General features: G+C 31.5%; 1 protein-coding gene across 3 annotated transcripts in view; it reads left to right on the top strand.

Moving 5' to 3' along the window:
* The window catches only part of LOC127283133 (serine/threonine-protein kinase 17A-like), a 158,606-nt gene extending 154,980 nt beyond the window's left edge, over nt 1–3,626 (top strand). For all 3 annotated transcript variants that reach the window (XM_051307818.1, XM_051307819.1, XM_051307817.1), the window contains 2 exons: nt 124–831; nt 984–3,626. In XM_051307818.1, coding sequence (XP_051163775.1) covers nt 124–831; nt 984–1,269 — 994 coding nt within the window. In that variant the 3' untranslated portion in view covers nt 1,270–3,626. The remainder of the gene's footprint in view (nt 1–123; nt 832–983) is intronic.
* Nucleotides 3,627–26,738: the final 23,112 nt, after the last annotated feature.

The following is a 26,738-nucleotide window of genomic DNA, read 5'->3' as shown; positions in this document are numbered from 1 at the left end:
TCTATCTATAAACTCCTAGTTATGATTATGATTTTTTTTTACATTTTTCCAACTCTAACAATCATTAACGAAAAATTAATTATCATTAAATTTTGAAATGCTAAATTTTAATTTTTGTTTCAGGGAAAGACTAACAGTTACAGACTGTTTACAACATTCTTGGTTCACATTATTTGACGATCCAGTGGCAACTCTATCAACGACAGTATCCCTAGAAATTGAATCAATCATGTCAAATTCACTAGTTCTTTTGGAAAAGGAACCACTGCCAAAAAGATCATCGACACCTGAACCTGACATCTGTTCTTGCTCGAAACCTTCAAGTAGTTCATCATCAAAAATTGATTCAGAATCAATTAATCAAGGTACAAATGTAGTTGATGGAAAATTGTCAGTAACACGAGCCATTTCTTCACATACAGAAAATATTTATTCAAAACCAAAGACAACGCCATTAAGAATTGGTCTTAGTGCAAATCGAAGGGATACATTTAAAAAAAATATGGAATCATTGGCACAAAAATTTTCAACAAGTACAGAAATTGTTATTTTAGAAGGAAATGGATCGAGCAGCAGTAGTAGTAGTACACAAAGAAGAGCAACTGCAACTCATACAATGCCAGCTGGTGAAGTTTTTAAATGTATGCCAGTTTTTATTTTAGGCGAAGAACAACAATGCAGCGACAGTGGAAGTGATACTGTCTCGGAAATATCAACAGATAGTTCCAGTGATCGTAGTTCCATTTATTCGGATGATTCTCTTGATTTTATTCTCTATGGTAAAAGTCAAGGAAGAGCAAGTTTTCCATTTACGGGTCCAGAATCTGATAGGTAAATATTATTTTAATTATTCTACAATATTCAAAAACTAAAATTAACAATTTATCAAAATTACTATGGATTTAAAAATTGTTTTTAAAATTCAAAAAAAAAAAAAAAAAAAGGAATTACATAATTTCTAATGAATAAAATTCGTTTTGCAGGTGGGAACAGAGGCATCATCAACGTGTATGGCCTAGGGAGTGCAACGGTGTCGTGAGCAAAGCCCTGAGCCGTTTCACAGAACCTGGATGTGGAAAACTAACCAAGAGTACAACTCCGCCAAGTTCCAGGGGAAAAACAGGTTTAGAAGCACTACGTGAACGAGGAGGTAACCTCGTCGTGATTAGAGAGCCCGTTAGAGCCGGAAGGTACACAAGATACAGCGAAGTTCAATGCGAGTCAGTACAGGCAAGAATTCGAAGGTTTCAAATTCACGGAGGATCCTAAATTCATTTCAAAATTCATAGAATTTTTTTTCTTTTTTAAAAAAAAAAAAAAATTCTCTGCTTTTTATCGAAAAAATGATTTTCTCGATGAAATAATAAACTGTGTATGGCGCTGTGCGTGCTCAACATATTATATAGGCAGCTTGGAAACCTGTCTAGGGCCTCGTTATCTCTCTCTTTCTCTCTTGAGGGATAGACCAACGTTCAGTCATTTTTATTGTAAATAGGAATGCGTGCTCCGTTGTAAATAATGTAACGAGTGTGATGATAATAATGATGCTGTTGATAAAAATTATCTTCCATTCCGATGGAATGTGTGCGAAATAATGTAAATAGAAGGATAAAAATATGGTGCGAAAGAGAAATTTAAAAAAATTTTATATATATAAATAATATACTCGGATCAGCGGGGCAGTTGCAAGTCTGCCGAGATCAATCGATAGACTGATTTACCGTCCCTTCGATATGCGATTAACAATTTATACTATTTTTTTTTCGCCAAAACTGCCATTTTTATTTTTTTCTTATCATTGGCGAAGATATTTCAACAAAATTATTTCCAAATCTCAATCAATCGACGAAAAATGATACCGTCAAATTAGTTATTCTTACAATTAATTTAAATTAAAAAAAAAATTTAATTATAATTGGATAAAATTCTAGTTTTTCGTTATCATTTCTTGTAATTTTCTCGAAAAAAAAAATGTGTTCATCAAATCATAACATTGGTGCCTTGAGTAAAAAATGAGAAAAATTTTTACTGATTCAAAATTGTAATAAAATCCACAAAGATGGAAAATAAAACGAATCAGTTTTTTTTTCTCAGAGAATGTTTACATAGTGCCTAATACTTTATCCCTACCCGCCAAATGTATAGAAAATGTTTATTCGTAAAATAAATCACTGGACTTATAGGGGATCAATAAAAAAAAAAAAAAAAAAAAAAAATTAGGCTTTTAAAGATGCCGTGCCTTAAATCGATAAACGCCTATCAAAATTAATCTCCCCAATCGAGATTAAAATCAATTAAATCAAAATTTTTTAAATAGAGAATAATAGAAATTGATTTAGTAAATTTTTCTTCTCATGAAATATCAATATTTACTATGTAAAAAAAAATATTAATCAGTATAATTAGGCTAATTAATATTTTTTTTTGGCGAGAATTAAAAATACAGGTGCGGCGAAGAAAGAAACTGTAAGATAATTTTTTTTTCGATTAATTTATCGATAATTTAAATTAATTGCAAAGCAACGACTGCGAAACGTTTCAAATTTTTGATTCTACGATTTATTAGAAGATCGAGAGGAATGCGCTCTACTTTGTAAATGCTAGTCATAATTTTGCGAAGATCCCTCGAATCTCTAAATTTTTAAATTTCATATAAATTTGAAAAAAGAAACTTTATTTCTTTCACGAATTTCCTATATGTGGTACACGCTTTCATTGGACTCTGAGCCAATAAATGACGTGGGCTATCTTTTTTTTTTTTAATTACACAATAAGAAAAATATTTTCTAATTAAATTATTGTCCGTTAAAAATGGAATGATTAATTTATTATTAAATTATTGTTTTAATAAAATTCTTAACGTTTGCTAACATTAAGAATTTAATTTGTTATGTGAAAAAAATCTTATTTATTGTACAATAAATAAAATAAAGAAATTTAGAAAATTAAAATAAAATATTGTAATTAAAATTTTTTCTTTACAAAAAAAAAAAAAAAAAAAAATTGAACATAATTTAGAAAATATAATTGAAAAATTTTAAAAATATTTTTAAAAAAATTTAATTTATCAATTCAGTGAGTCAAATAGCTAAATTTATTTAAAATTAATCAAAGAAATTATATGTGTAAATAGATAAATTCTAATTTGGTGAAGTAAATTAAAAATATAAATTAAATTATTTAAATTAAATTAAATACTAAAAAAATTTAAAAGAAAAAACAATTAAAATTGTTATTTTTTATCTAATTGAATTATTTCTAGAATATTCTAGAAAATCTTTTTTTTTTAATTGACAAAAGGAAATTTTGTGTATTGAAACGCCATTTTAGAAAATGGAACGTTTGCAAGTCGTAAACCCGTGTGATACTATTGCGCACAATCAATAAAAAAATAATCGAGGACAACGCTCAAAAACAAATTTATTTGTAAAATATTTTATTTACAATCCGAAAAAAAACTCGGACCTAAGGGGAAAAAAATGTTTAGAGCGTTGTAATTAAATAGAAAAAGTGTATAATAGTTTGTTTTTTTTTGCTACATGATGAGAGTATCCTGACTGGATAAAGATTGCGTTTTTTTTTCATTATAAAGTTCAAGGCGAATTTGATATTTATTTTATTAATATTTAGATTGTCTTTATAAGTGGATTATTTAATAATGGTTCAGTATTTTCGTATCTTATATTTTTTTTTTTTTTTTTTGAAGGAACCTCACGTGAAATGTATGTTGCTGATTTTCCTCAATAATTATCGACGCGCTCCTTCCAACGAGATATTCGATTTATTATATACACTTACATTTATTATATTATCGTCGTCAGATTATTGAAGTTAATGTTAATTAGTTGAAAATTTGCATACGCACTAAACCTACCACTGTAAATATTATTTCGATAATTGTATTAATTTTAATAACGACATGAAATACATACTGTCATTTGAAAAAAAAAAATTCTCTTTATTTATTGATACTTTCCACTTTACTGTTGACTTTTCTATAATTATTAATCATTAAAATAAAAAAAAAAATTCTGAGAAATAAACTTTAATCATACTTTTACTTTAAGTAGATTTTATGTAAACATTTAAGGTTGTCATCATTTAGGCGCTCAAGTGCAACGAGAAAGCTTATATGAAAAAAAAACAAAAAAGGAAATTCTGAATTAAAAAATTGGAGTGGTGATTATTTATTCCAAGAAAAAGTGACTGATTCTGATTTTAATTCTAAAACAAAGAATTTATACCTTTATACAATAAAAAAGAACATAAAAATAAATTTTGATCTCAAATTTTCTAAGAAAAATTTTTTTTTTTGCAAATTTGTTATATTAACATTCCTAGACAGTTGTTAATTACTATAATATTATCTCTATAAATAACTCTCGTTAATTGTAAAATGCAGGTGAGAAAAAATGATTCATTTCGCACGTTATTTATCACTTCAAAGATATTTAGATAAAATCAGACTTTTCAAAAGTAAAGAATAAAGAATATTTATAAATAAACTTGACAAAAAAATGTCAATTTAAATTGCACGAACAAAACTAATTATTCTAAATTAATTCATCTAATTTATTTTAATTTAATTACTTTAAAAAAAAAACACGACCTTTTTAATCTAAAAAAATCCAAACTTTAATTTAGAAAATATTTTTCTTGAAAAGTGATTTGTTATTTTATTTTTTAACAATAAAAATAATTATTGTAATAATTTATATATAATATTTGTTTATCATTTATTAAATAATAAATGGAGTTTTAATTATTATTACATAATATAGCGACAACAATTTTAATTACGATCAATTCGTTAATATATATTAATAATCGTGAAATTGCATTTTGCTGAGATAAACGGTTGAAGTTATACTTTTTCATTTCACTTTTGGTACATAACTTATAAGGTCGTGTTTTTCATAAAAATTCTCGAGGCAGGAACGAAATTCTGCTACTTTTTATTATCAATTCAACAGAAGCGATAAATTAAACATGGAATTGACTAATTACAATAATATCACTAGAATGCGTTTATGTTTTTGTGGTAAGCCGAACAATTTTCTTTTTCCTTTGATCATACATAATTTATGTCTCCAGAAACAAATCTATTAAGGTCAATCTCATTTCTTCATTTTTCATAACAAAATTGACAATAATAAAAAAAACAAAACTTTAAATTTCTTTATAATTATTTCAATTATTGATCGAGATATATATATAATATTTATTTCTTCTATAAATTAAATAATTCAATTAAATAATAATAATTAATTTTTTTCTTTATAATTAATTATTAAATTTATAAATTATTATCAATATAACAAATTTTATTTAGAAAATATTTTTCTTTCTTTTCTAAAACTAAATATAATATTTATTCTAATAATCAGTATAATAAATTTAATTAATATTTAATAAAAAAAAAAACAATAATTATTTCTCACTTTTTTTATAAATGAAACAAAAAAGGAAATAAAAATGAATTTTTAAAACAAAAATTCAGTTCAGTAATACAATAAAGATATTGATCTTCATAATTCATGAAAATTTACGAGCGCCCATAAGTTTTATGGCAAACTAGATTTCTCGTATTCCTTTTTTGATCAGTTTTGCAAGTGAAGAAATTAAAATTCTTGAATCATGTAAAAATATCAAATATCAGTCTCCTTTTCTGAAGCAAATATCACCTTAGGCGTTTTATATATTGGTTTCAAGAACCTGTTAATTTAGTCATCTATCATTTTTTATGTGTACGTTAAAAAAAAATTGCCATTATAATTCTTTTCAGCTTTCGGCATTTTACTTTTCTTAACAATTTGCGAAAAGCATAAACAGCTCTCTCTTTATATTTTTAATAATTTATAAATTTTAATACATTTTTCCGTCTAATAATTTTTCAATTCAAATTATTATTTTCTATTAAATTGATTTTTGATTTCAAAATTTATTGTATTTTCAGAAAAACATGATAGTTTTTTTTTTTTTAATTTATTTAATGAGACAAAATAATTTAAAAAAAAAAATAACTTTAAATATAAATAGAGTAGAAAATATTTGAAAACTTTAAGAAACAACAAAAGTTACGTTTAAAAGATAATAACTAACTAATTAAATGTGAGAATGTTAAACGAAAGTCGTAATTTTTAATAAAATTAAAATTTTCTTTTTGCAATCAAGGCGTGTCAAGAATGTTAAAAAATTTACATAACAAGGCATTTTCAGCATAAATTTCAAGCTTGAACTAATTTCATTTGCACGAATAGCAAATCATATTTGACGAAAAATGATGATTTAAGAATATTTTTTAATACACTTTTATGATCGATAAATAATTTTCAAGGTTGTTATAAGTAAAGGATTGTAAATTTATTTTAAAAAAATAATAAATATTCACAAAAAAAGTAAATTCTATATTATTTTTTAATTATTTATATTAAATTTTATAAAAAGAAATAAAATTAAAAATAGTTAAAGAATAAGAAAAATTAAAAAAAAAAAATTATTCAAATTAATAAAGAATAAAATTTATATTTATAAAAAAAAAAAATGTAAGAAAAGATCCAAATCGTTGAAAATGCAGAGTGCATAAAATCATTTAGCTTCAGTTTATTTCATGCCAACCAAGGACATAAACATCCTATGGCTAAGGTCACGGTAATCATGAACCATTTTTGATAAAAGACTATAAATTTAATTTTTTAATATTATTTATTACTGTTATTATTATTATTATTACTGCATTTGTTACTATTTAAAAAATATTGTTTTTTTATATTCATTTTCAAAAGTTATTATTATATTTACAATTGAATATTTTTTTAAAATATATTTATTCCATGGAATTCTTTTATTATCGCCAATATCGAATCAACTTGTCCGTTATAAAAAAAAATTACATTAAATATAAATCTACTTTTATTACTGCAAAACATTCCTGTAATTTATGAATCTGTTCAGTTCATATTCAAGCTCGTATATATATATACTATAATGTAAGATCGAACAAAAACGGAATTTCAATACAATGACAAAAAAAAAAAAAAAAAAAAACGAAATCAACGTCTGCGATTTCGTTTTAATTGTCAATATAATTTTTATTTGCCAAAGTAGTCTCATTAAACAACTAACATGCTTTTCTGAAAATACAGTAAACACTCCTCACTTTTTTTTTCTTTATTTTATTTTTTTTTTTTATTTTACTGTCGTTTCTCCAATGTCCTTCATTTGATTACGAATCGCGCATTCTGACAAAAGACTCTTTCCTTTGTATCAAAAGAAGATTCCTACAATAAGGAAATCCTTCTCAAATTTCAAAAATATAATATTAATTTTTTTTTAATTCCTACAACAAATTTAATTATAAACAATTTTTTCAAAAAAATAATTTTTGAAAAATTTATATATGATATTATCTGAGAATTAATAGTTGTGATCAGAAAACAGGGGTCCAATTTGCAGTGTATTTTATATATATTACAAGATTTTTAGAAAAAGGAGATCCAATATTGAGAACGAAATTGCGCACTCTATATATAAAAATATATATAATAACGAAAATAAAAAGGAATCCTAATTTCGGAAAGATTTCAAAGGAATGCCGATTCTTTTTAAGTATACACATAATATAAAAACATTAATTGCTTGAGTGTACGTTTTGCACAAGGATAAATGACCATTGACTTTGTAACGTACATTTTTACGACGAGAAAGAACGATACGGTAATTTCCAATTATCTTTCATCAGATACTTGGTATAAGTAATTGTTACGAAAAGATATAGTTTCTAGCCTGATAAGTATCTTCATTTTTGTACTCTTTTTTTTCACAATCTCTTCAACATTGTATCGATTTTCAATTGCTTAATAACCTTTTTAACGACTTTGAAAAATTTGTATATTTTTTAATCGGTTAATGTGAATATTTATAGAAATTTTCTTTTGCTAATTTGACAAAAAAAAAAAATTATTCTTATTTCTTTTCTTTTATGTAATAAGTTTGTTTGAAATAAATAAAAAAAAAAAAAAAAGAAAAGTTTTTTCTCGACATTTATTATAAGTACTGTTAATTAATCCTTTGTCCTTGATCAAAAAATTTTTTAAAGATATGAGAAGCAGGCGAAATGAAATTTTTCGTCAACTGTTTTGCTTCATAATAATGACGATGCAGGAAAGCGTTAATCATATTTTACTGCGACTTTGGTCCCGTTTAATAAAAATTAATAGGAATTGCACACTACTGCATCAGGAGTCTCTCTATATATATATATATATTGAAGAAAGAACAACCATACACTAAACCAACGATAAGTAATGAACGACTAATTATGAATTAACATCGACGGTAATAACGGTAATAAATTGTAATTCTTACATGGATTGGTCAAGCTGAAGGCAATTATGCTCTTGATGACGCGTAACAAATGTAACGAGAAACATATTACACGTGCTCTCGTTAGGCGGGAAACTTTCGCCTTTCTTTGATATCAGTTACCTTTTGCGGTTTCTACCTATACTGATGCAATTGCCACAAGAGACGCGTTTATTTATTTCGATAGGCCATCATTTATATATATTAATAATCTTAATCAAATAATAAACAATATGTTATCAGTATTCTAACTATTATTCTTTTTTTCCCCTTAAATAATATACTAATATAGCCTAAACTGCAACAAAAATATTTTGATTCAGAAATCATTTTTTAAATACCTATTTTTTAATACAATTATATTACTTTTTCATTCTTTTTGTTTCCTTTCAAAGTATAAGAATTTGTTTTCAATCAAGGAGTACAAGAATAAAATACGTAATTGCATATACAGTAATCTACCCAGATTCCTTTTTAACTTTTTCGATCTTTTCTCTATACACACAAACAAATATATATATATATATATAATCATTGACTATATCACCTGTTCCATCGACACTTGTTTATTTATTCGAGCAGCATGTGAATCTTTTTCTGATACGTGACGACACTACAAAATACGCTTATTGTGCCGTGAGACTTTTACCTGACTTTTAACGAAGCAATGACGTGCACTTTTTTTTTACTTATATATCTTTTTCATTTCACATTCTCTCAATTGATCAATATAGATTGCTAAAGACGAATTTTCACTCTGTCCTTAATATAATAATTAAAAAATTAAAAGTAAAAAAGTTCAAGAAAAAAACTTTAATAAACCATTAGAACTATATTAATTCTAATATATATTCAAAAAAATTACTTAATCCGTTTGAATTTTCAATGAAAACAATTTTTGAATTGTTTTAAAAAATAGGGACATAAAGATATCAAAATTGTCTTAGGAAACAAAGAAATTAATTCAAAAAAAAGAAGACTCACCGATCGGTGAATCCCACGTTGGAGCAAATGCCCCTACCTTTTCTTCTTGGACCACTCCCGAAGATCTCTGCTCTTAAATGCACTTCTGCGCAGATCGGGAGCTACACTACAGAATAAAAAAAAATAGAAAAAAAAAATTCAGTAGTATGCTGGGGCCGCTTTTCTTCGTCCACATCCTTCCTGTCCTTCAGGTTGTTATTTGACTGTTAATTGACTGTAAAAAACACAACATACGTAAAAAACTATAACCAACTTTAAGCAAAAAAATTTATATATATTATAGATTAACATGAAAAAAATATTTCAATATACTCAGGAAATTAAAAAACAATTCGTTTTTTTTAATTTACGAGCTAATTGCACCGGAATACCGCCAAACCCTTAATCCGGGAGTCACGAACAAAAAATTTATAGAGCACTTTTTGATTGATCTAGCGCATGCTCAGGTACACTTAAATAAATTTCCGAAAAATTTTCGAAAAATTTAATTCGCAAAATAACCACTTCGGAATACCGCCAGAAAAATAGTCAAAAAGCTTGAAACAAAAAATATATGGCGCACTTTTTGATCAGTCCAGCGGATGCTGAGCTATACTCAAAAATATTTTGGAAAAAATTTTGAAAAATTAAATTTTCGACATAATCTCTCCGGAATACCATAACTGTCTTTAGCAAAAAGTAGCGAACAAAAAATGTATGGGGAACTTTTTGATTGGTCCAGCGGATGCTGAGCTACAGTAAAAAACAAATTTGGAAAAAATTACAAAAAATTAAATTTGCGAGATTATCGGTCCGGAATACCACCAACAAAATAGTCAAAAAGTTCCGAACAAAAAATGTATGGCACACTTTTTGATTGCTCCAGCGGATGCTGAGCTACACTCAAATAAATTTATGAAAAAATTTCGAAAAATTAAATTTTCGAGATAATCGTTCGGGAATACCGCAAAAGTCTTTAGCAAAAAGAAGAGAACAAAAAATGTATGGCGCACTTTTTAATTGGTCCAGCGGATGCTGAGCTACACTAGGAAACAAATTTGGAAAAAATTTAGAAAAATTAAATTTGCGAGATAATGGTTCCGGAATACCGCCTTTAAAATAGGGAAAAAGTTTCGAACAAAAAATGTATGGCGCAATTTTCGATTGGTCCAGCGGATGCTGAGCTACACTAGAAAACAGATTTGGAAAAAATTTAGAAAAATTAAATTTTCGAGATAATCGTTCGGAAATACCGCCATAGTGATTAGAAGAAAGTTCTGAACAAAAAATGTATGGCGCACTTTTCGATTGGTCCAGCGGATGCTGAGCTACACTCAGATAAATTTTTTAAAAAATTTCGAAAAAATAATTTTGCGAGATAACTGATCGGGAATACCGCCAAAGTCTTAACCCGGGAGTCTCGAACAAAAAATGTATAACGCACTTTTTGATTGGTCCAGCGGATGCTGAGCTACACTAGAAAACAGATTTGGAAAAAATTTAGAGAAATTAAATTTTCGAGATAATCGTTCGGGAATACCGCCATAGTGAGTAGAAGAAAGTTCTGAACAAAAAATGTATAGCGCACTTTTTGATTGGTCCAGCGGATGCTGAGCTACACTCAGATAAATTTTTTAAAAAATTTCGAAAAAATAATTTTGCGAGATAATTGGTCGGGAATACCGCCATAGTGATTAGAAGAAAGTTCTGAACAAAAAATATATAGCGCACTTTTCGATTGGTCCAGCGGATGCTGAGCTACACTCAGATAAATTTTTTAAAAAATTTCGAAAAAATAATTTTGCGAGATAACTGATCGGGAATACCGCCAAAGTCTTAACCCGGGAGTCTCGAACAAAAAATGTATAACGCACTTTTTGATTGGTCCAGCGGATGCTGAGCTACACTCAGATAAATTTTTTAAAAAATTTCGAAAAAATAATTTTGCGAGATAATTGGTCGGGAATACCGCCAAAGTCTTAACCCGGGAGTCTCGAACAAAAAATGTATAACGCACTTTTTGATTGGTCCAGCGGATGCTGAGCTACACTAGAAAACAAATTTGGAAAAAATTTAGAAAAATTAAATTTTCGAGATAATCGTTCGAGAATACCGCCATAGTGATTAGAAGAAAGTTCTGAACAAAAAATGTATGGCGCACTTTTCGATTGGTCCAGCGGATGCTGAGCTACACTAGAAAACAGATTTGGAAAAAATTTAGAGAAATTAAATTTTCGAGATAATCGTTCGGGAATACCGCCATAGTGATTAGAAGAAAGTTCTGAACAAAAAATGTATAGCGCACTTTTTGATTGGTCCAGCGGATGCTGAGCTACACTCAGATAAATTTTTTAAAAAATTTCGAAAAAATAATTTTGCGAGATAATTGGTCGGGAATACCGCCAAAGTCTTAACCCGGGAGTCTCGAACAAAAAATGTATAACGCACTCTTCGATTGGTCCAGCGGATGCTGAGCTACACTAGAAAACAGATTTGGAAAAAATTTAGAGAAATTAAATTTTCGAGATAATCGTTCGGGAATACCGCCATAGTGATTAGAAGAAAGTTCTGAACAAAAAATATATAGCGCACTTTTTGATTGGTCCAGCGGATGCTGAGCTACACTCAGATAAATTTTTTAAAAAATTTCGAATAAATTAATTTGTGAGATAATTGATCAGGAATACTGCCAAAGTCTTTAGCAAAAAGTAGCCAATAAGAAATGTATGGCGCACTTTTTGATTGGTCCAGCGGATGCTGAGCTACACTAAAAAACAAATTTGGAAAAAATTTAGAAAAATTAAATTTGCGAAATAATTGTTCGGGAATACCGCCATAGTGATTAGAAGAAAGTTCTGAACAAAAAATGTATGGCGCACTTTTCGATTGGTCCAGCGGATGCTGAGCTACACTAGAAAACAGATTTGGAAAAAATTTAGAGAAATTAAATTTTCGAGATAATCGTTCGGGAATACCGCCATAGTGATTAGAAGAAAGTTCTGAACAAAAAATGTATAGCGCACTTTTTGATTGGTCCAGCGGATGCTGAGCTACACTCAGATAAATTTTTTAAAAAATTTCGAAAAAATAATTTTGCGAGATAACTGATCGGGAATACCGCCATAGTGATTAGAAGAAAGTTCTGAACAAAAAATATATAGCGCACTTTTCGATTGGTCCAGCGGATGCTGAGCTACACTCAGATAAATTTTTTAAAAAATTTCGAAAAAATAATTTTGCGAGATAACTGATCGGGAATACCGCCAAAGTCTTAACCCGGGAGTCTCGAACAAAAAATGTATAACGCACTTTTTGATTGGTCCAGCGGATGCTGAGCTACACTCAGATAAATTTTTTAAAAAATTTCGAAAAAATAATTTTGCGAGATAATTGGTCGGGAATACCGCCAAAATCTTAACCCGGGAGTCTCGAACAAAAAATGTATAACGCACTTTTTGATTGGTCCAGCGGATGCTGAGCTACACTAGAAAACAAATTTGGAAAAAATTTAGAAAAATTAAATTTTCGAGATAATCGTTCGAGAATACCGCCATAGTGATTAGAAGAAAGTTCTGAACAAAAAATGTATGGCGCACTTTTCGATTGGTCCAGCGGATGCTGAGCTACACTAGAAAACAGATTTGGAAAAAATTTAGAGAAATTAAATTTTCGAGATAATCGTTCGGGAATACCGCCATAGTGATTAGAAGAAAGTTCTGAACAAAAAATATATAGCGCACTTTTTGATTGGTCCAGCGGATGCTGAGCTACACTCAGATAAATTTTTTAAAAAATTTCGAATAAATTAATTTGTGAGATAATTGATCGGGAATACTACCAAAGTCTTTAGCAAAAAGTAGCCAATAAGAAATGTATGGCGCACTGTTTGATTGGTCCAGCGGATGCTGAGCTACACTAAAAAACAAATTTGGAAAAAATTTAGAAAAATTAAATTTGCGAAATAATTGTTCGGGAATACCGCCATAGTGATTAGAAGAAAGTTCTGAACAAAAAATGTATGGCGCACTTTTCGATTGGTCCAGCGGATGCTGAGCTACACTAGAAAACAGATTTGGAAAAAATTTAGAGAAATTAAATTTTCGAGATAATCGTTCAAGAATACCGCCATAGTGATTAGAAGAAAGTTCTGAACAAAAAATGTATAGCGCACTTTTTGATTGGTCCAGCGGATGCTGAGCTACACTCAGATAAATTTTTTAAAAAATTTCGAAAAAATAATTTTGCGAGATAATTGGTCGGGAATACCGCTATAGTGATTAGAAGAAAGTTCTGAACAAAAAATATATAGCGCACTTTTCGATTGGTCCAGCGGATGCTGAGCTACACTCAGATAAATTTTTTAAAAAATTTCGAAAAAATAATTTTGCGAGATAACTGATCGGGAATACCGCCAAAGTCTTAACCCGGGAGTCTCGAACAAAAAATGTATAACGCACTTTTTGATTGGTCCAGCGGATGCTGAGCTACACTCAGATAAATTTTTTAAAAAATTTCGAAAAAATAATTTTGCGAGATAATTGGTCGGGAATACCGCCAAAGTCTTAACCCGGGAGTCTCGAACAAAAAATGTATAACGCACTTTTTGATTGGTCCAGCGGATGCTGAGCTACACTAGAAAACAAATTTGGAAAAAATTTAGAAAAATTAAATTTTCGAGATAATCGTTCGAGAATACCGCCATAATGATTAGAAGAAAGTTCTGAACAAAAAATGTATGGCGCACTTTTCGATTGGTCCAGCGGATGCTGAGCTACACTAGAAAACAGATTTGGAAAAAATTTAGAGAAATTAAATTTTCGAGATAATCGTTCGGGAATACCGCCATAGTGATTAGAAGAAAGTTCTGAACAAAAAATATATAGCGCACTTTTTGATTGGTCCAACGGATGCTGAGCTACACTCAGATAAATTTTTTAAAAAATTTCGAATAAATTAATTTGTGAGATAATTGGTCGGGAATACTGCCAAAGTCTTTAGCAAAAAGTAGCCAATAAGAAATGTATGGCGCACTTTTTGATTGGTCCAGCGGATGCTGAGCTACACTAAAAAACAAATTTGGAAAAAATTTAGAAAAATTAAATTTGCGAAATAATTGTTCGGGAATACCGCCATAGTGATTAGAAGAAAGTTCTGAACAAAAAATGTATGGCGCACTTTTCGATTGGTCCAGCGGATGCTGAGCTACACTAGAAAACAGATTTGGAAAAAATTTAGAGAAATTAAATTTTCGAGATAATCGTTCGGGAATACCGCCATAGTGATTAGAAGAAAGTTCTGAACAAAAAATGTATAGCGCACTTTTTGATTGGTCCAGCGGATGCTGAGCTACACTCAGATAAATTTTTTAAAAAATTTCGAATAAATTAATTTGTGAGATAATTGATCAGGAATACTGCCAAAGTCTTTAGCAAAAAGTAGCCAATAAGAAATGTATGGCGCACTTTTTGATTGGTCCAGCGGATGCTGAGCTACACTAAAAAACAAATTTGGAAAAAATTTAGAAAAATTAAATTTGCGAAATAATTGTTCGGGAATACCGCCATAGTGATTAGAAGAAAGTTCTGAACAAAAAATGTATGGCGCACTTTTCGATTGGTCCAGCGGATGCTGAGCTACACTAGAAAACAGATTTGGAAAAAATTTAGAGAAATTAAATTTTCGAGATAATCGTTCGGGAATACCGCCATAGTGATTAGAAGAAAGTTCTGAACAAAAAATGTATAGCGCACTTTTTGATTGGTCCAGCGGATGCTGAGCTACACTCAGATAAATTTTTTAAAAAATTTCGAAAAAATAATTTTGCGAGATAACTGATCGGGAATACCGCCAAAGTCTTAACCCGGGAGTCTCGAACAAAAAATGTATAACGCACTTTTTGATTGGTCCAGCGGATGCTGAGCTACACTCAGATAAATTTTTTAAAAAATTTCGAAAAAATAATTTTGCGAGATAATTGGTCGGGAATACCGCCAAAGTCTTAACCCGGGAGTCTCGAACAAAAAATGTATAACGCACTTTTTGATTGGTCCAGCGGATGCTGAGCTACACTAGAAAACAAATTTGGAAAAAATTTAGAGACATTAAATTTTCGAGATAATCGTTCGGGAATACCGCCATAGTGATAAGAAGAAAGTTCTGAACAAAAAATGTATAGCGCACTTTTTGATTGGTCCAGCGGATGCTGAGCTACACTCAGATAAATTTTTTAAAAAATTTCGAATAAATTAATTTGTGAGATAATTGATCGGGAATACTGCCAAAGTCTTTAGCAAAAAGTAGCGAATAAGAAATTTATGGCGCACTTTTTGATTGGTCCAGCGGATGCTGAGCTACACTCAGATAAATTTTTTAAAAAATTTCGAAAAAATAATTTTGCGAGATAATTGGTCGGGAATACCGCCAAAGTCTTAACCCGGGAGCCTCGAACAAAAAATGTATAACGCACTTTTTGATTGGTCCAGCGGATGCTGAGCTACACTAGAAAACAAATTTGGAAAAAATTTAGAGACATTAAATTTTCGAGATAATCGTTCGGGAATACCGCCATAGTGATAAGAAGAAAGTTCTGAACAAAAAATGTATAGCGCACTTTTTGATTGGTCCAGCGGATGCTGAGCTACACTCAGATAAATTTTTTAAAAAATTTCGAATAAATTAATTTGTGAGATAATTGATCGGGAATACTGCCAAAGTCTTTAGCAAAAAGTAGCGAATAAGAAATGTATGGCGCACTTTTTGATTGGTCCAGCGGATGCTGAGCTACACTAAAAAACAGATTTGGAAAAAATTTAGAGAAATTAAATTTTCGAGATAATCGTTCGGGAATACCGCCATAGTGATTAGAAGAAAGTTCTGAACAAAAAATGTATAGCGCACTTTTTGATTGGTCCAGCGGATGCTGAGCTACACTAAGATAAATTTTTTAAAAAATTTCGAAAAAATAATTTTGCGAGATAATTGGTCGGGAATACCGCCAAAGTCTTAACCCGGGAGTCTCGAACAAAAAATGTATAACGCACTTTTTGATTGGTCCAGCGGATGCTGAGCTACACTAGAAAACAAATTTGGAAAAAATTTAGAAAAATTAAATTTTTGAGATAATCGTTCGGGAATACCGCCATAGTGATTAGAAGAAAGTTCTGAACAAAAAATGTATAGCGCACTTTTTGATTGGTCCAGCGGATGCTGAGCTACACTCAGATAAATTTTTTAAAAAATTTCGAATAAATTAATTTGTGAGATAATTGATCGGGAATACTGCCAAAGTCTTTAGCAAAAAGTAGCGAATAAGAAATGTATGGCGCACTTTTTGATTGGTCCAGCGGATGCTGAGCTACACTAAAAAACAAATTTGGAAAAAATTTAGAAAAATTAAATTTGCGAAATAATTGTTCGGGAATACCGCCACAGTGATTAGAAGAAAGTTCTGAACAAAAAATGTATGGCGCACTTTTCGATTGGTCCAGCGGATGCTGAGCTACACTAGAAAACAGATTTGGAAAAAATTTAGAAAAATTAAATTTTCGAGATAATCGTTCGGGAATACCGCCATAGTGATTAGAAGAAAGTTCTGAACAAAAAATGTATGGCGCACTTTTCGATTGGTCCAGCGGATGCTGAGCTACACTAGAAAACAGATTTGGAAAAAATTTAGAGAAATTGAATTTTCGAGATAATCGTTCGGGAATACCGCCATAGTGATTAGAAGAAAGTTCTGAACAAAAAATGTATGACGCACTTTTCAATTGGTCCAGCGGATGCTGAGCTACACTCAGATAAATTTTTTAAAAAATTTCGAAAAAATAATTTTGCGAGATAACTGATCGGGAATACCGCCAAAGTCTTAACCCGGGAGTCTCGAACAAAAAATGTATAACGCACTTTTTGATTGGTCCAGCGGATGCTGAGCTACACTCAGATAAATTTTTTAAAAAATTTCGAAAAAATAATTTTGCGAGATAACTGATCGGGAATACCGCCAAAGTCTTAACCCGGGAGTCTCGAACAAAAAATGTATAACGCACTTTTTGATTGGTCCAGCGGATGCTGAGCTACACTCAGATAAATTTTTTAAAAAATTTCGAAAAAATAATTTTGCGAGATAATTGGTCGGGAATACCGCCAAAGTCTTAACCCGGGAGTCTCGAACAAAAAATGTATAACGCACTTTTTGATTGGTCCAGCGGATGCTGAGCTACACTAGAAAACAAATTTGGAAAAAATTTAGAGACATTAAATTTTCGAGATAATCGTTCGGGAATACCGCCATAGTGATAAGAAGAAAGTTCTGAACAAAAAATGTATAGCGCACTTTTTGATTGGTCCAGCGGATGCTGAGCTACACTCAGATAAATTTTTTAAAAAATTTCGAATAAATTAATTTGTGAGATAATTGATCGGGAATACTGCCAAAGTCTTTAGCAAAAAGTAGCGAATAAGAAATGTATGGCGCACTTTTTGATTGGTCCAGCGGATGCTGAGCTACACTCAGATAAATTTTTTAAAAAATTTCGAAAAAATAATTTTGCGAGATAATTGGTCGGGAATACCGCCAAAGTCTTAACCCGGGAGTCTCGAACAAAAAATGTATAACGCACTTTTTGATTGGTCCAGCGGATGCTGAGCTACACTAGAAAACAAATTTGGAAAAAATTTAGAGACATTAAATTTTCGAGATAATCGTTCGGGAATACCGCCATAGTGATAAGAAGAAAGTTCTGAACAAAAAATGTATAGCGCACTTTTTGATTGGTCCAGCGGATGCTGAGCTACACTCAGATAAATTTTTTAAAAAATTTCGAATAAATTAATTTGTGAGATAATTGATCGGGAATACTGCCAAAGTCTTTAGCAAAAAGTAGCGAATAAGAAATGTATGGCGCACTTTTTGATTGGTCCAGCGGATGCTGAGCTACACTAAAAAACAGATTTGGAAAAAATTTAGAGAAATTAAATTTTCGAGATAATCGTTCGGGAATACCGCCATAGTGATTAGAAGAAAGTTCTGAACAAAAAATGTATAGCGCACTTTTTGATTGGTCCAGCGGATGCTGAGCTACACTCAGATAAATTTTTTAAAAAATTTCGAAAAAATAATTTTGCGAGATAATTGGTCGGGAATACCGCCAAAGTCTTAACCCGGGAGTCTCGAACAAAAAATGTATAACGCACTTTTTGATTGGTCCAGCGGATGCTGAGCTACACTAGAAAACAAATTTGGAAAAAATTTAGAAAAATTAAATTTTTGAGATAATCGTTCGGGAATACCGCCATAGTGATTAGAAGAAAGTTCTGAACAAAAAATGTATAGCGCACTTTTTGATTGGTCCAGCGGATGCTGAGCTACACTCAGATAAATTTTTTAAAAAATTTCGAATAAATTAATTTGTGAGATAATTGATCGGGAATACTGCCAAAGTCTTTAGCAAAAAGTAGCGAATAAGAAATGTATGGCGCACTTTTTGATTGGTCCAGCGGATGCTGAGCTACACTAAAAAACAAATTTGGAAAAAATTTAGAAAAATTAAATTTGCGAAATAATTGTTCGGGAATACCGCCATAGTGATTAGAAGAAAGTTCTGAACAAAAAATGTATGGCGCACTTTTCGATTGGTCCAGCGGATGCTGAGCTACACTAGAAAACAGATTTGGAAAAAATTTAGAAAAATTAAATTTTCGAAATAATCGTTCGGGAATACCGCCATAGTGATTAGAAGAAAGTTCTGAACAAAAAATGTATGGCGCACTTTTCGATTGGTCCAGCGGATGCTGAGCTACACTAGAAAACAGATTTGGAAAAAATTTAGAGAAATTGAATTTTCGAGATAATCGTTCGGGAATACCGCCATAGTGATTAGAAGAAAGTTCTGAACAAAAAATGTATGACGCACTTTTCAATTGGTCCAGCGGATGCTGAGCTACACTCAGATAAATTTTTTAAAAAATTTCGAAAAAATAATTTTGCGAGATAACTGATCGGGAATACCGCCAAAGTCTTAACCCGGGAGTCTCGAACAAAAAATGTATAACGCACTTTTTGATTGGTCCAGCGGATGCTGAGCTACACTCAGATAAATTTTTTAAAAAATTTCGAAAAAATAATTTTGCGAGATAACTGATCGGGAACACCGCCAAAGTCTTAACCCGGGAGTCTCGAACAAAAAATGTATAACGCACTTTTTGATTGGTCCAGCGGATGCTGAGCTACACTCAGATAAATTTTTTAAAAAATTTCGAAAAAATAATTTTGCGAGATAATTGGTCGGGAATACCGCCAAAGTCTTAACCCGGGAGTCTCGAACAAAAAATGTATAACGCACTTTTTGATTGGTCCAGCTGATGCTGAGCTACACTAGAAAACAGATTTGGAAAAAATTTAGAGAAATTAAATTTTCGAGATAATCGTTCGGGAATACCGCCATAGTGATTAGAAGAAAGTTCTGAACAAAAAATATATAGCGCACTTTTTGATTGGTCCAGCGGATGCTGAGCTACACTCAGATAAATTTTTTAAAAAATTTCGAATAAATTAATTTGTGAGATAATTGATCGGGAATACTGCCATAGTGATTAGAAGAAAGTTCTGAACAAAAAATGTATGGCGCACTTTTCGATTAGTCCAGCGGATGCTGAGCTACACTAAAAAACAAATTTGGAAAAAATTTAGAAAAATTAAATTTGCGAAATAATTGTTCGGGAATACCGCCATAGTGATTAGAAGAAAGTTCTGAACAAAAAATGTATGGCGCACTTTTCGATTGGTCCTGCGGATGCTGAGCTACACTAGAAAACAGATTTGGAAAAAATTTAGAAAAATTAAATTTTCGAGATAATCGTTTGGGAATACCGCCATAGTGATTAGAAGAAAGTTCTGAACAAAAAATGTATAGCGCACTTTTTGATTGGTCCAGCGGATGCTGAGCTACACTCAGATAAATTTTTTAAAAAATTTCGAAAAAATAATTTTGCGAGATAACTGATCGGGAATACCGCCAAAGTCTTAACCCGGGAGTCTCGAACAAAAAATGTATAACGCACTTTTTGATTGGTCCAGCGGATGCTGAGCTACACTCAGATAAATTTTTTAAAAAATTTCGAAAAAATAATTTTGCGAGATAATTGGTCGGGAATACCGCCAAAGTCTTAACCCGGGAGTCTCGAACAAAAAATGTATAACGCACTTTTTGATTGGTCCAGCGGATGCTGAGCTACACTAGAAAACAAATTTGGAAAAAATTTAGAAAAATTAAATTTTCGAAATAATCGTTCGGGAATACCGCCATAGTGATTAGAAGAAAGTTCTGAACAAAAAATGTATAGCGCACTTTTTGATTGGTCCAGCGGATGCTGAGCTACACTAGAAAACAGATTTGGAAAAAATTTAGAGAAATTGAATTTTCGAGATAATCGTTCGGGAATACCGCCATAGTGATTAGAAGAAAGTTCTGAACAAAAAATGTATGACGCACTTTTCAATTGGTCCAGCGGATGCTGAGCTACACTCAGATAAATTTTTTAAAAAATTTCGAAAAAATAATTTTGCGAGATAACTGATCGGGAATACCGCCAAAGTCTTAACCCGGGAGTCTCGAACAAAAAATGTATAACGCACTTTTTGATTGGTCCAGCGGATGCTGAGCTACACTCAGATAAATTTTTTAAAAAATTTCGAAAAAATAATTTTGCGAGATAACTGATCGGGAACACCGCCAAAGTCTTAACCCGGGAGTCTCGAACAAAAAATGTATAACGCACTTTTTGATTGGTCCAGCGGATGCTGAGCTACACTCAGATAAATTTTTTAAAAAATTTCGAAAAAATAATTTTGCGAGATAATTGGTCGGGAATACCGCCAAAGTCTTAACCCGGGAGTCTCGAACAAAAAATGTATAACGCACTTTTTGATTGGTCCAGCTGATGCTGAGCTACACTAGAAAACAGATTTGGAAAAAATTTAGAGAAATTAAATTTTCGAGATAATCGTTCGGGAATACCGCCATAGTGATTAGAAGAAAGTTCTGAACAAAAAATATATAGCGCACTTTTTGATTGGTCCAGCGGATGCTGAGCTACACTCAGATAAATTTTTTAAAAAATTTCGAATAAATTAATTTGTGAGATAATTGATCGGGAATACTGCCATAGTGATTAGAAGAAAGTTCTGAACAAAAAATGTATGGCGCACTTTTCGATTAGTCCAGCGGATGCTGAGCTACACTAAAAAACAAATTTGGAAAAAATTTAGAAAAATTAAATTTGCGAAATAATTGTTCGGGAATACCGCCATAGTGATTAGAAGAAAGTTCTGAACAAAAAATGTATGGCGCACTTTTCGATTGGTCCTGCGGATGCTGAGCTACACTAGAAAACAGATTTGGAAAAAATTTAGAAAAATTAAATTTTCGAGATAATCGTTTGGGAATACCGCCATAGTGATTAGAAGAAAGTTCTGAACAAAAAATGTATAGCGCACTTTTTGATTGGTCCAGCGGATGCTGAGCTACACTCAGATAAATTTTTTAAAAAATTTCGAAAAAATAATTTTGCGAGATAACTGATCGGGAATACCGCCAAAGTCTTAACCCGGGAGTCTCGAACAAAAAATGTATAACGCACTTTTTGATTGGTCCAGCGGATGCTGAGCTACACTCAGATAAATTTTTTAAAAAATTTCGAAAAAATAATTTTGCGAGATAATTGGTCGGGAATACCGCCAAAGTCTTAACCCGGGAGTCTCGAACAAAAAATGTATAACGCACTTTTTGATTGGTCCAGCGGATGCTGAGCTACACTAGAAAACAAATTTGGAAAAAATTTAGAAAAATTAAATTTTCGAAATAATCGTTCGGGAATACCGCCATAGTGATTAGAAGAAAGTTCTGAACAAAGAATGTATAGCGCACTTTTTGATTGGTCCAGCGGATGCTGAGCTACACTCAGATAAATTTTTTAAAAAATTTCGAATAAATTAATTTGTGAGATAATTGATCGGGAATACTGCCAAAGTCTTTAGCAAAAAGTAGCGAATAAGAAATGTATGGCGCACTTTTTGATTGGTCCAGCGGATGCTGAGCTACACTAAAAAACAAATTTGGAAAAAATTTAGAAAAATTAAATTTGCGAAATAATTGTTCGGGAATACCGCCATAGTGATTAGAAGAAAGTTCTGAACAAAAAATGTATGGAGCACTTTTCGATTGGTCCAGCGGATGCTGAGCTACACTAGAAAACAGATTTAGAAAAAATTTAGAAAAATTAAATTTTCGAGATAATCGTTCGGGAATACCGCCATAGTGATTAGAAGAAAGTTCTGAACAAAAAATGTATGGCGCACTTTTCGATTGGTCCAGCGGATGCTGAGCTACACTAGAAAACAGATTTGGAAAAAATTTAGAGAAATTGAATTTTCGAGATAATCGTTCGGGAATACCGCCATAGTGATTAGAAGAAAGTTCTGAACAAAAAATGTATGACGCACTTTTCAATTGGTCCAGCGGATGCTGAGCTACACTCAGATAAATTTTTTAAAAAATTTCGAAAAAATAATTTTGCGAGATAACTGATCGGGAATACCGCCAAAGTCTTAACCCGGGAGTCTCGAACAAAAAATGTATAACGCACTTTTTGATTGGTCCAGCGGATGCTGAGCTACACTCAGATAAATTTTTTAAAAAATTTCGAAAAAATAATTTTGCGAGATAACTGATCGGGAATACCGCCAAAGTCTTAACCCGGGAGTCTCGAACAAAAAATGTATAACGCACTTTTTGATTGGTCCAGCGGATGCTGAGCTACACTCAGATAAATTTTTTAAAAAATTTCGAAAAAATAATTTTGCGAGATAATTGGTCGGGAATACCGCCAAAGTCTTAACCCGGGAGTCTCGAACAAAAAATGTATAACGCACTTTTTGATTGGTCCAGCTGATGCTGAGCTACACTAGAAAACAGATTTGGAAAAAATTTAGAGAAATTAAATTTTCGAGATAATCGTTCGGGAATACCGCCATAGTGATTAGAAGAAAGTTCTGAACAAAAAATATATAGCGCACTTTTTGATTGGTCCAGCGGATGCTGAGCTACACTCAGATAAATTTTTTAAAAAATTTCGAATAAATTAATTTGTGAGATAATTGATCGGGAATACTGCCATAGTGATTAGAAGAAAGTTCTGAACAAAAAATGTATGGCGCACTTTTCGATTAGTCCAGCGGATGCTGAGCTACACTAAAAAACAAATTTGGAAAAAATTTAGAAAAATTAAATTTGCGAAATAATTGTTCGGGAATACCGCCATAGTGATTAGAAGAAAGTTCTGAACAAAAAATGTATGGCGCACTTTTCGATTGGTCCTGCGGATGCTGAGCTACACTAGAAAACAGATTTGGAAAAAATTTAGAAAAATTAAATTTTCGAGATAATCGTTTGGGAATACCGCCATAGTGATTAGAAGAAAGTTCTGAACAAAAAATGTATAGCGCACTTTTTGATTGGTCCAGCGGATGCTGAGCTACACTCAGATAAATTTTTTAAAAAATTTCGAAAAAATAATTTTGCGAGATAACTGATCGGGAATACCGCCAAAGTCTTAACCCGGGAGTCTCGAACAAAAAATGTATAACGCACTTTTTGATTGGTCCAGCGGATGCTGAGCTACACTCAGATAAATTTTTTAAAAAATTTCGAAAAAATAATTTTGCGAGATAATTGGTCGGGAATACCGCCAAAGTCTTAACCCGGGAGTCTCGAACAAAAAATGTATAACGCACTTTTTGATTGGTCCAGCGGATGCTGAGCTACACTAGAAAACAAATTTGGAAAAAATTTAGAAAAATTAAATTTTCGAAATAATCGTTCGGGAATACCGCCATAGTGATTAGAAGAAAGTTCTGAACAAAAAATGTATAGCGCACTTTTTGATTGGTCCAGCGGATGCTGAGCTACACTCAGATAAATTTTTTAAAAAATTTCGAATAAATTAATTTGTGAGATAATTGATCGGGAATACTGCCAAAGTCTTTAGCAAAAAGTAGCGAATAAGAAATGTATGGCGCACTTTTTGATTGGTCCAGCGGATGCTGAGCTACACTAAAAAACAAATTTGGAAAAAATTTAGAAAAATTAAATTTGCGAAATAATTGTTCGGGAATACCGCCATAGTGATTAGAAGAAAGTTCTGAACAAAAAATGTATGGCGCACTTTTCGATTGGTCCAGCGGATGCTGAGCTACACTAGAAAACAGATTTGGAAAAAATTTAGAAAAATTAAATTTTCGAAATAATCGTTCGGGAATACCGCCATAGTGATTAGAAGAAAGTTCTGAACAAAAAATGTATGGCGCACTTTTCGATTGGTCCAGCGGATGCTGAGCTACACTAGAAAACAGATTTGGAAAAAATTTAGAGAAATTGAATTTTCGAGATAATCGTTCGGGAATACCGCCATAGTGATTAGAAGAAAGTTCTGAACAAAAAATGTATGACGCACTTTTCAATTGGTCCAGCGGATGCTGAGCTACACTCAGATAAATTTTTTAAAAAATTTCGAAAAAATAATTTTGCGAGATAACTGATCGGGAATACCGCCAAAGTCTTAACCCGGGAGTCTCGAACAAAAAATGTATAACGCACTTTTTGATTGGTCCAGCGGATGCTGAGCTACAATCAGATAAATTTTTTAAAAAATTTCGAAAAAATAATTTTGCGAGATAACTGATCGGGAACACCGCCAAAGTCTTAACCCGGGAGTCTCGAACAAAAAATGTATAACGCACTTTTTGATTGGTCCAGCGGATGCTGAGCTACACTCAGATAAATTTTTTAAAAAATTTCGAAAAAATAATTTTGCGAGATAATTGGTCGGGAATACCGCCAAAGTCTTAACCCGGGAGTCTCGAACAAAAAATGTATAACGCACTTTTTGATTGGTCCAGCTGATGCTGAGCTACACTAGAAAACAGATTTGGAAAAAATTTAGAGAAATTAAATTTTCGAGATAATCGTTCGGGAATACCGCCATAGTGATTAGAAGAAAGTTCTGAACAAAAAATATATAGCGCACTTTTTGATTGGTCCAGCGGATGCTGAGCTACACTCAGATAAATTTTTTAAAAAATTTCGAATAAATAATTTTGCGAGATAATTGGTCGGGAATACCGCCAAAGTCTTAACCCGGGAGTCTCGAACAAAAAATGTATAACGCACTTTTTGATTGGTCCAGCGGATGCTGAGCTACACTAGAAAACAAATTTGGAAAAAATTTAGAAAAATTAAATTTTCGAAATAATCGTTCGGGAATACCGCCATAGTGATTAGAAGAAAGTTCTGAACAAAAAATGTATAGCGCACTTTTTGATTGGTCCAGCGGATGCTGAGCTACACTCAGATAAATTTTTTAAAAAATTTCGAATAAATTAATTTGTGAGATAATTGATCGGGAATACTGCCATAGTGATTAGAAGAAAGTTCTGAACAAAAAATGTATGGCGCACTTTTCGATTAGTCCAGCGGATGCTGAGCTACACTAAAAAACAAATTTGGAAAAAATTTAGAAAAATTAAATTTGCGAAATAATTGTTCGGGAATACCGCCATAGTGATTAGAAGAAAGTTCTGAACAAAAAATGTATGGCGCACTTTTCGATTGGTCCTGCGGATGCTGAGCTACACTAGAAAACAGATTTGGAAAAAATTTAGAAAAATTAAATTTTTGAGATAATCGTTTGGGAATACCGCCATAGTGATTAGAAGAAAGTTCTGAACAAAAAATGTATAGCGCACTTTTTGATTGGTCCAGCGGATGCTGAGCTACACTCAGATAAATTTTTTAAAAAATTTCGAAAAAATAATTTTGCGAGATAACTGATCGGGAATACCGCCAAAGTCTTAACCCGGGAGTCTCGAACAAAAAATGTATAACGCACTTTTTGATTGGTCCAGCGGATGCTGAGCTACACTAGAAAACAGATTTGGAAAAAATTTAGAGAAATTAAATTTTCGAGATAATCGTTCGGGAATACCGCCATAGTGATTAGAAGAAAGTTCTGAACAAAAAATATATAGCGCACTTTTTGATTGGTCCAGCGGATGCTGAGCTACACTCAGATAAATTTTTTAAAAAATTTCGAATAAATTAATTTGTGAGATAATTGATCGGGAATACTGCCATAGTGATTAGAAGAAAGTTCTGAACAAAAAATGTATGGCGCACTTTTCGATTAGTCCAGCGGATGCTGAGCTACACTAAAAAACAAATTTGGAAAAAATTTAGAAAAATTAAATTTGCGAAATAATTGTTCGGGAATACCGCCATAGTGATTAGAAGAAAGTTCTGAACAAAAAATGTATGGCGCACTTTTCGATTGGTCCTGCGGATGCTGAGCTACACTAGAAA

Source organism: Leptopilina boulardi, unplaced genomic scaffold (assembly GCF_019393585.1).
Source record: "Leptopilina boulardi isolate dan_hultmark-lab unplaced genomic scaffold, ZJU_Lbou_2.1 LbouV2_31, whole genome shotgun sequence".
Taxonomy (NCBI): domain Eukaryota; kingdom Metazoa; phylum Arthropoda; class Insecta; order Hymenoptera; family Figitidae; genus Leptopilina; species Leptopilina boulardi.
Note: the sequence above shows the minus strand (reverse complement) of the source record. Positions and strands in the feature narration are given on the sequence as shown.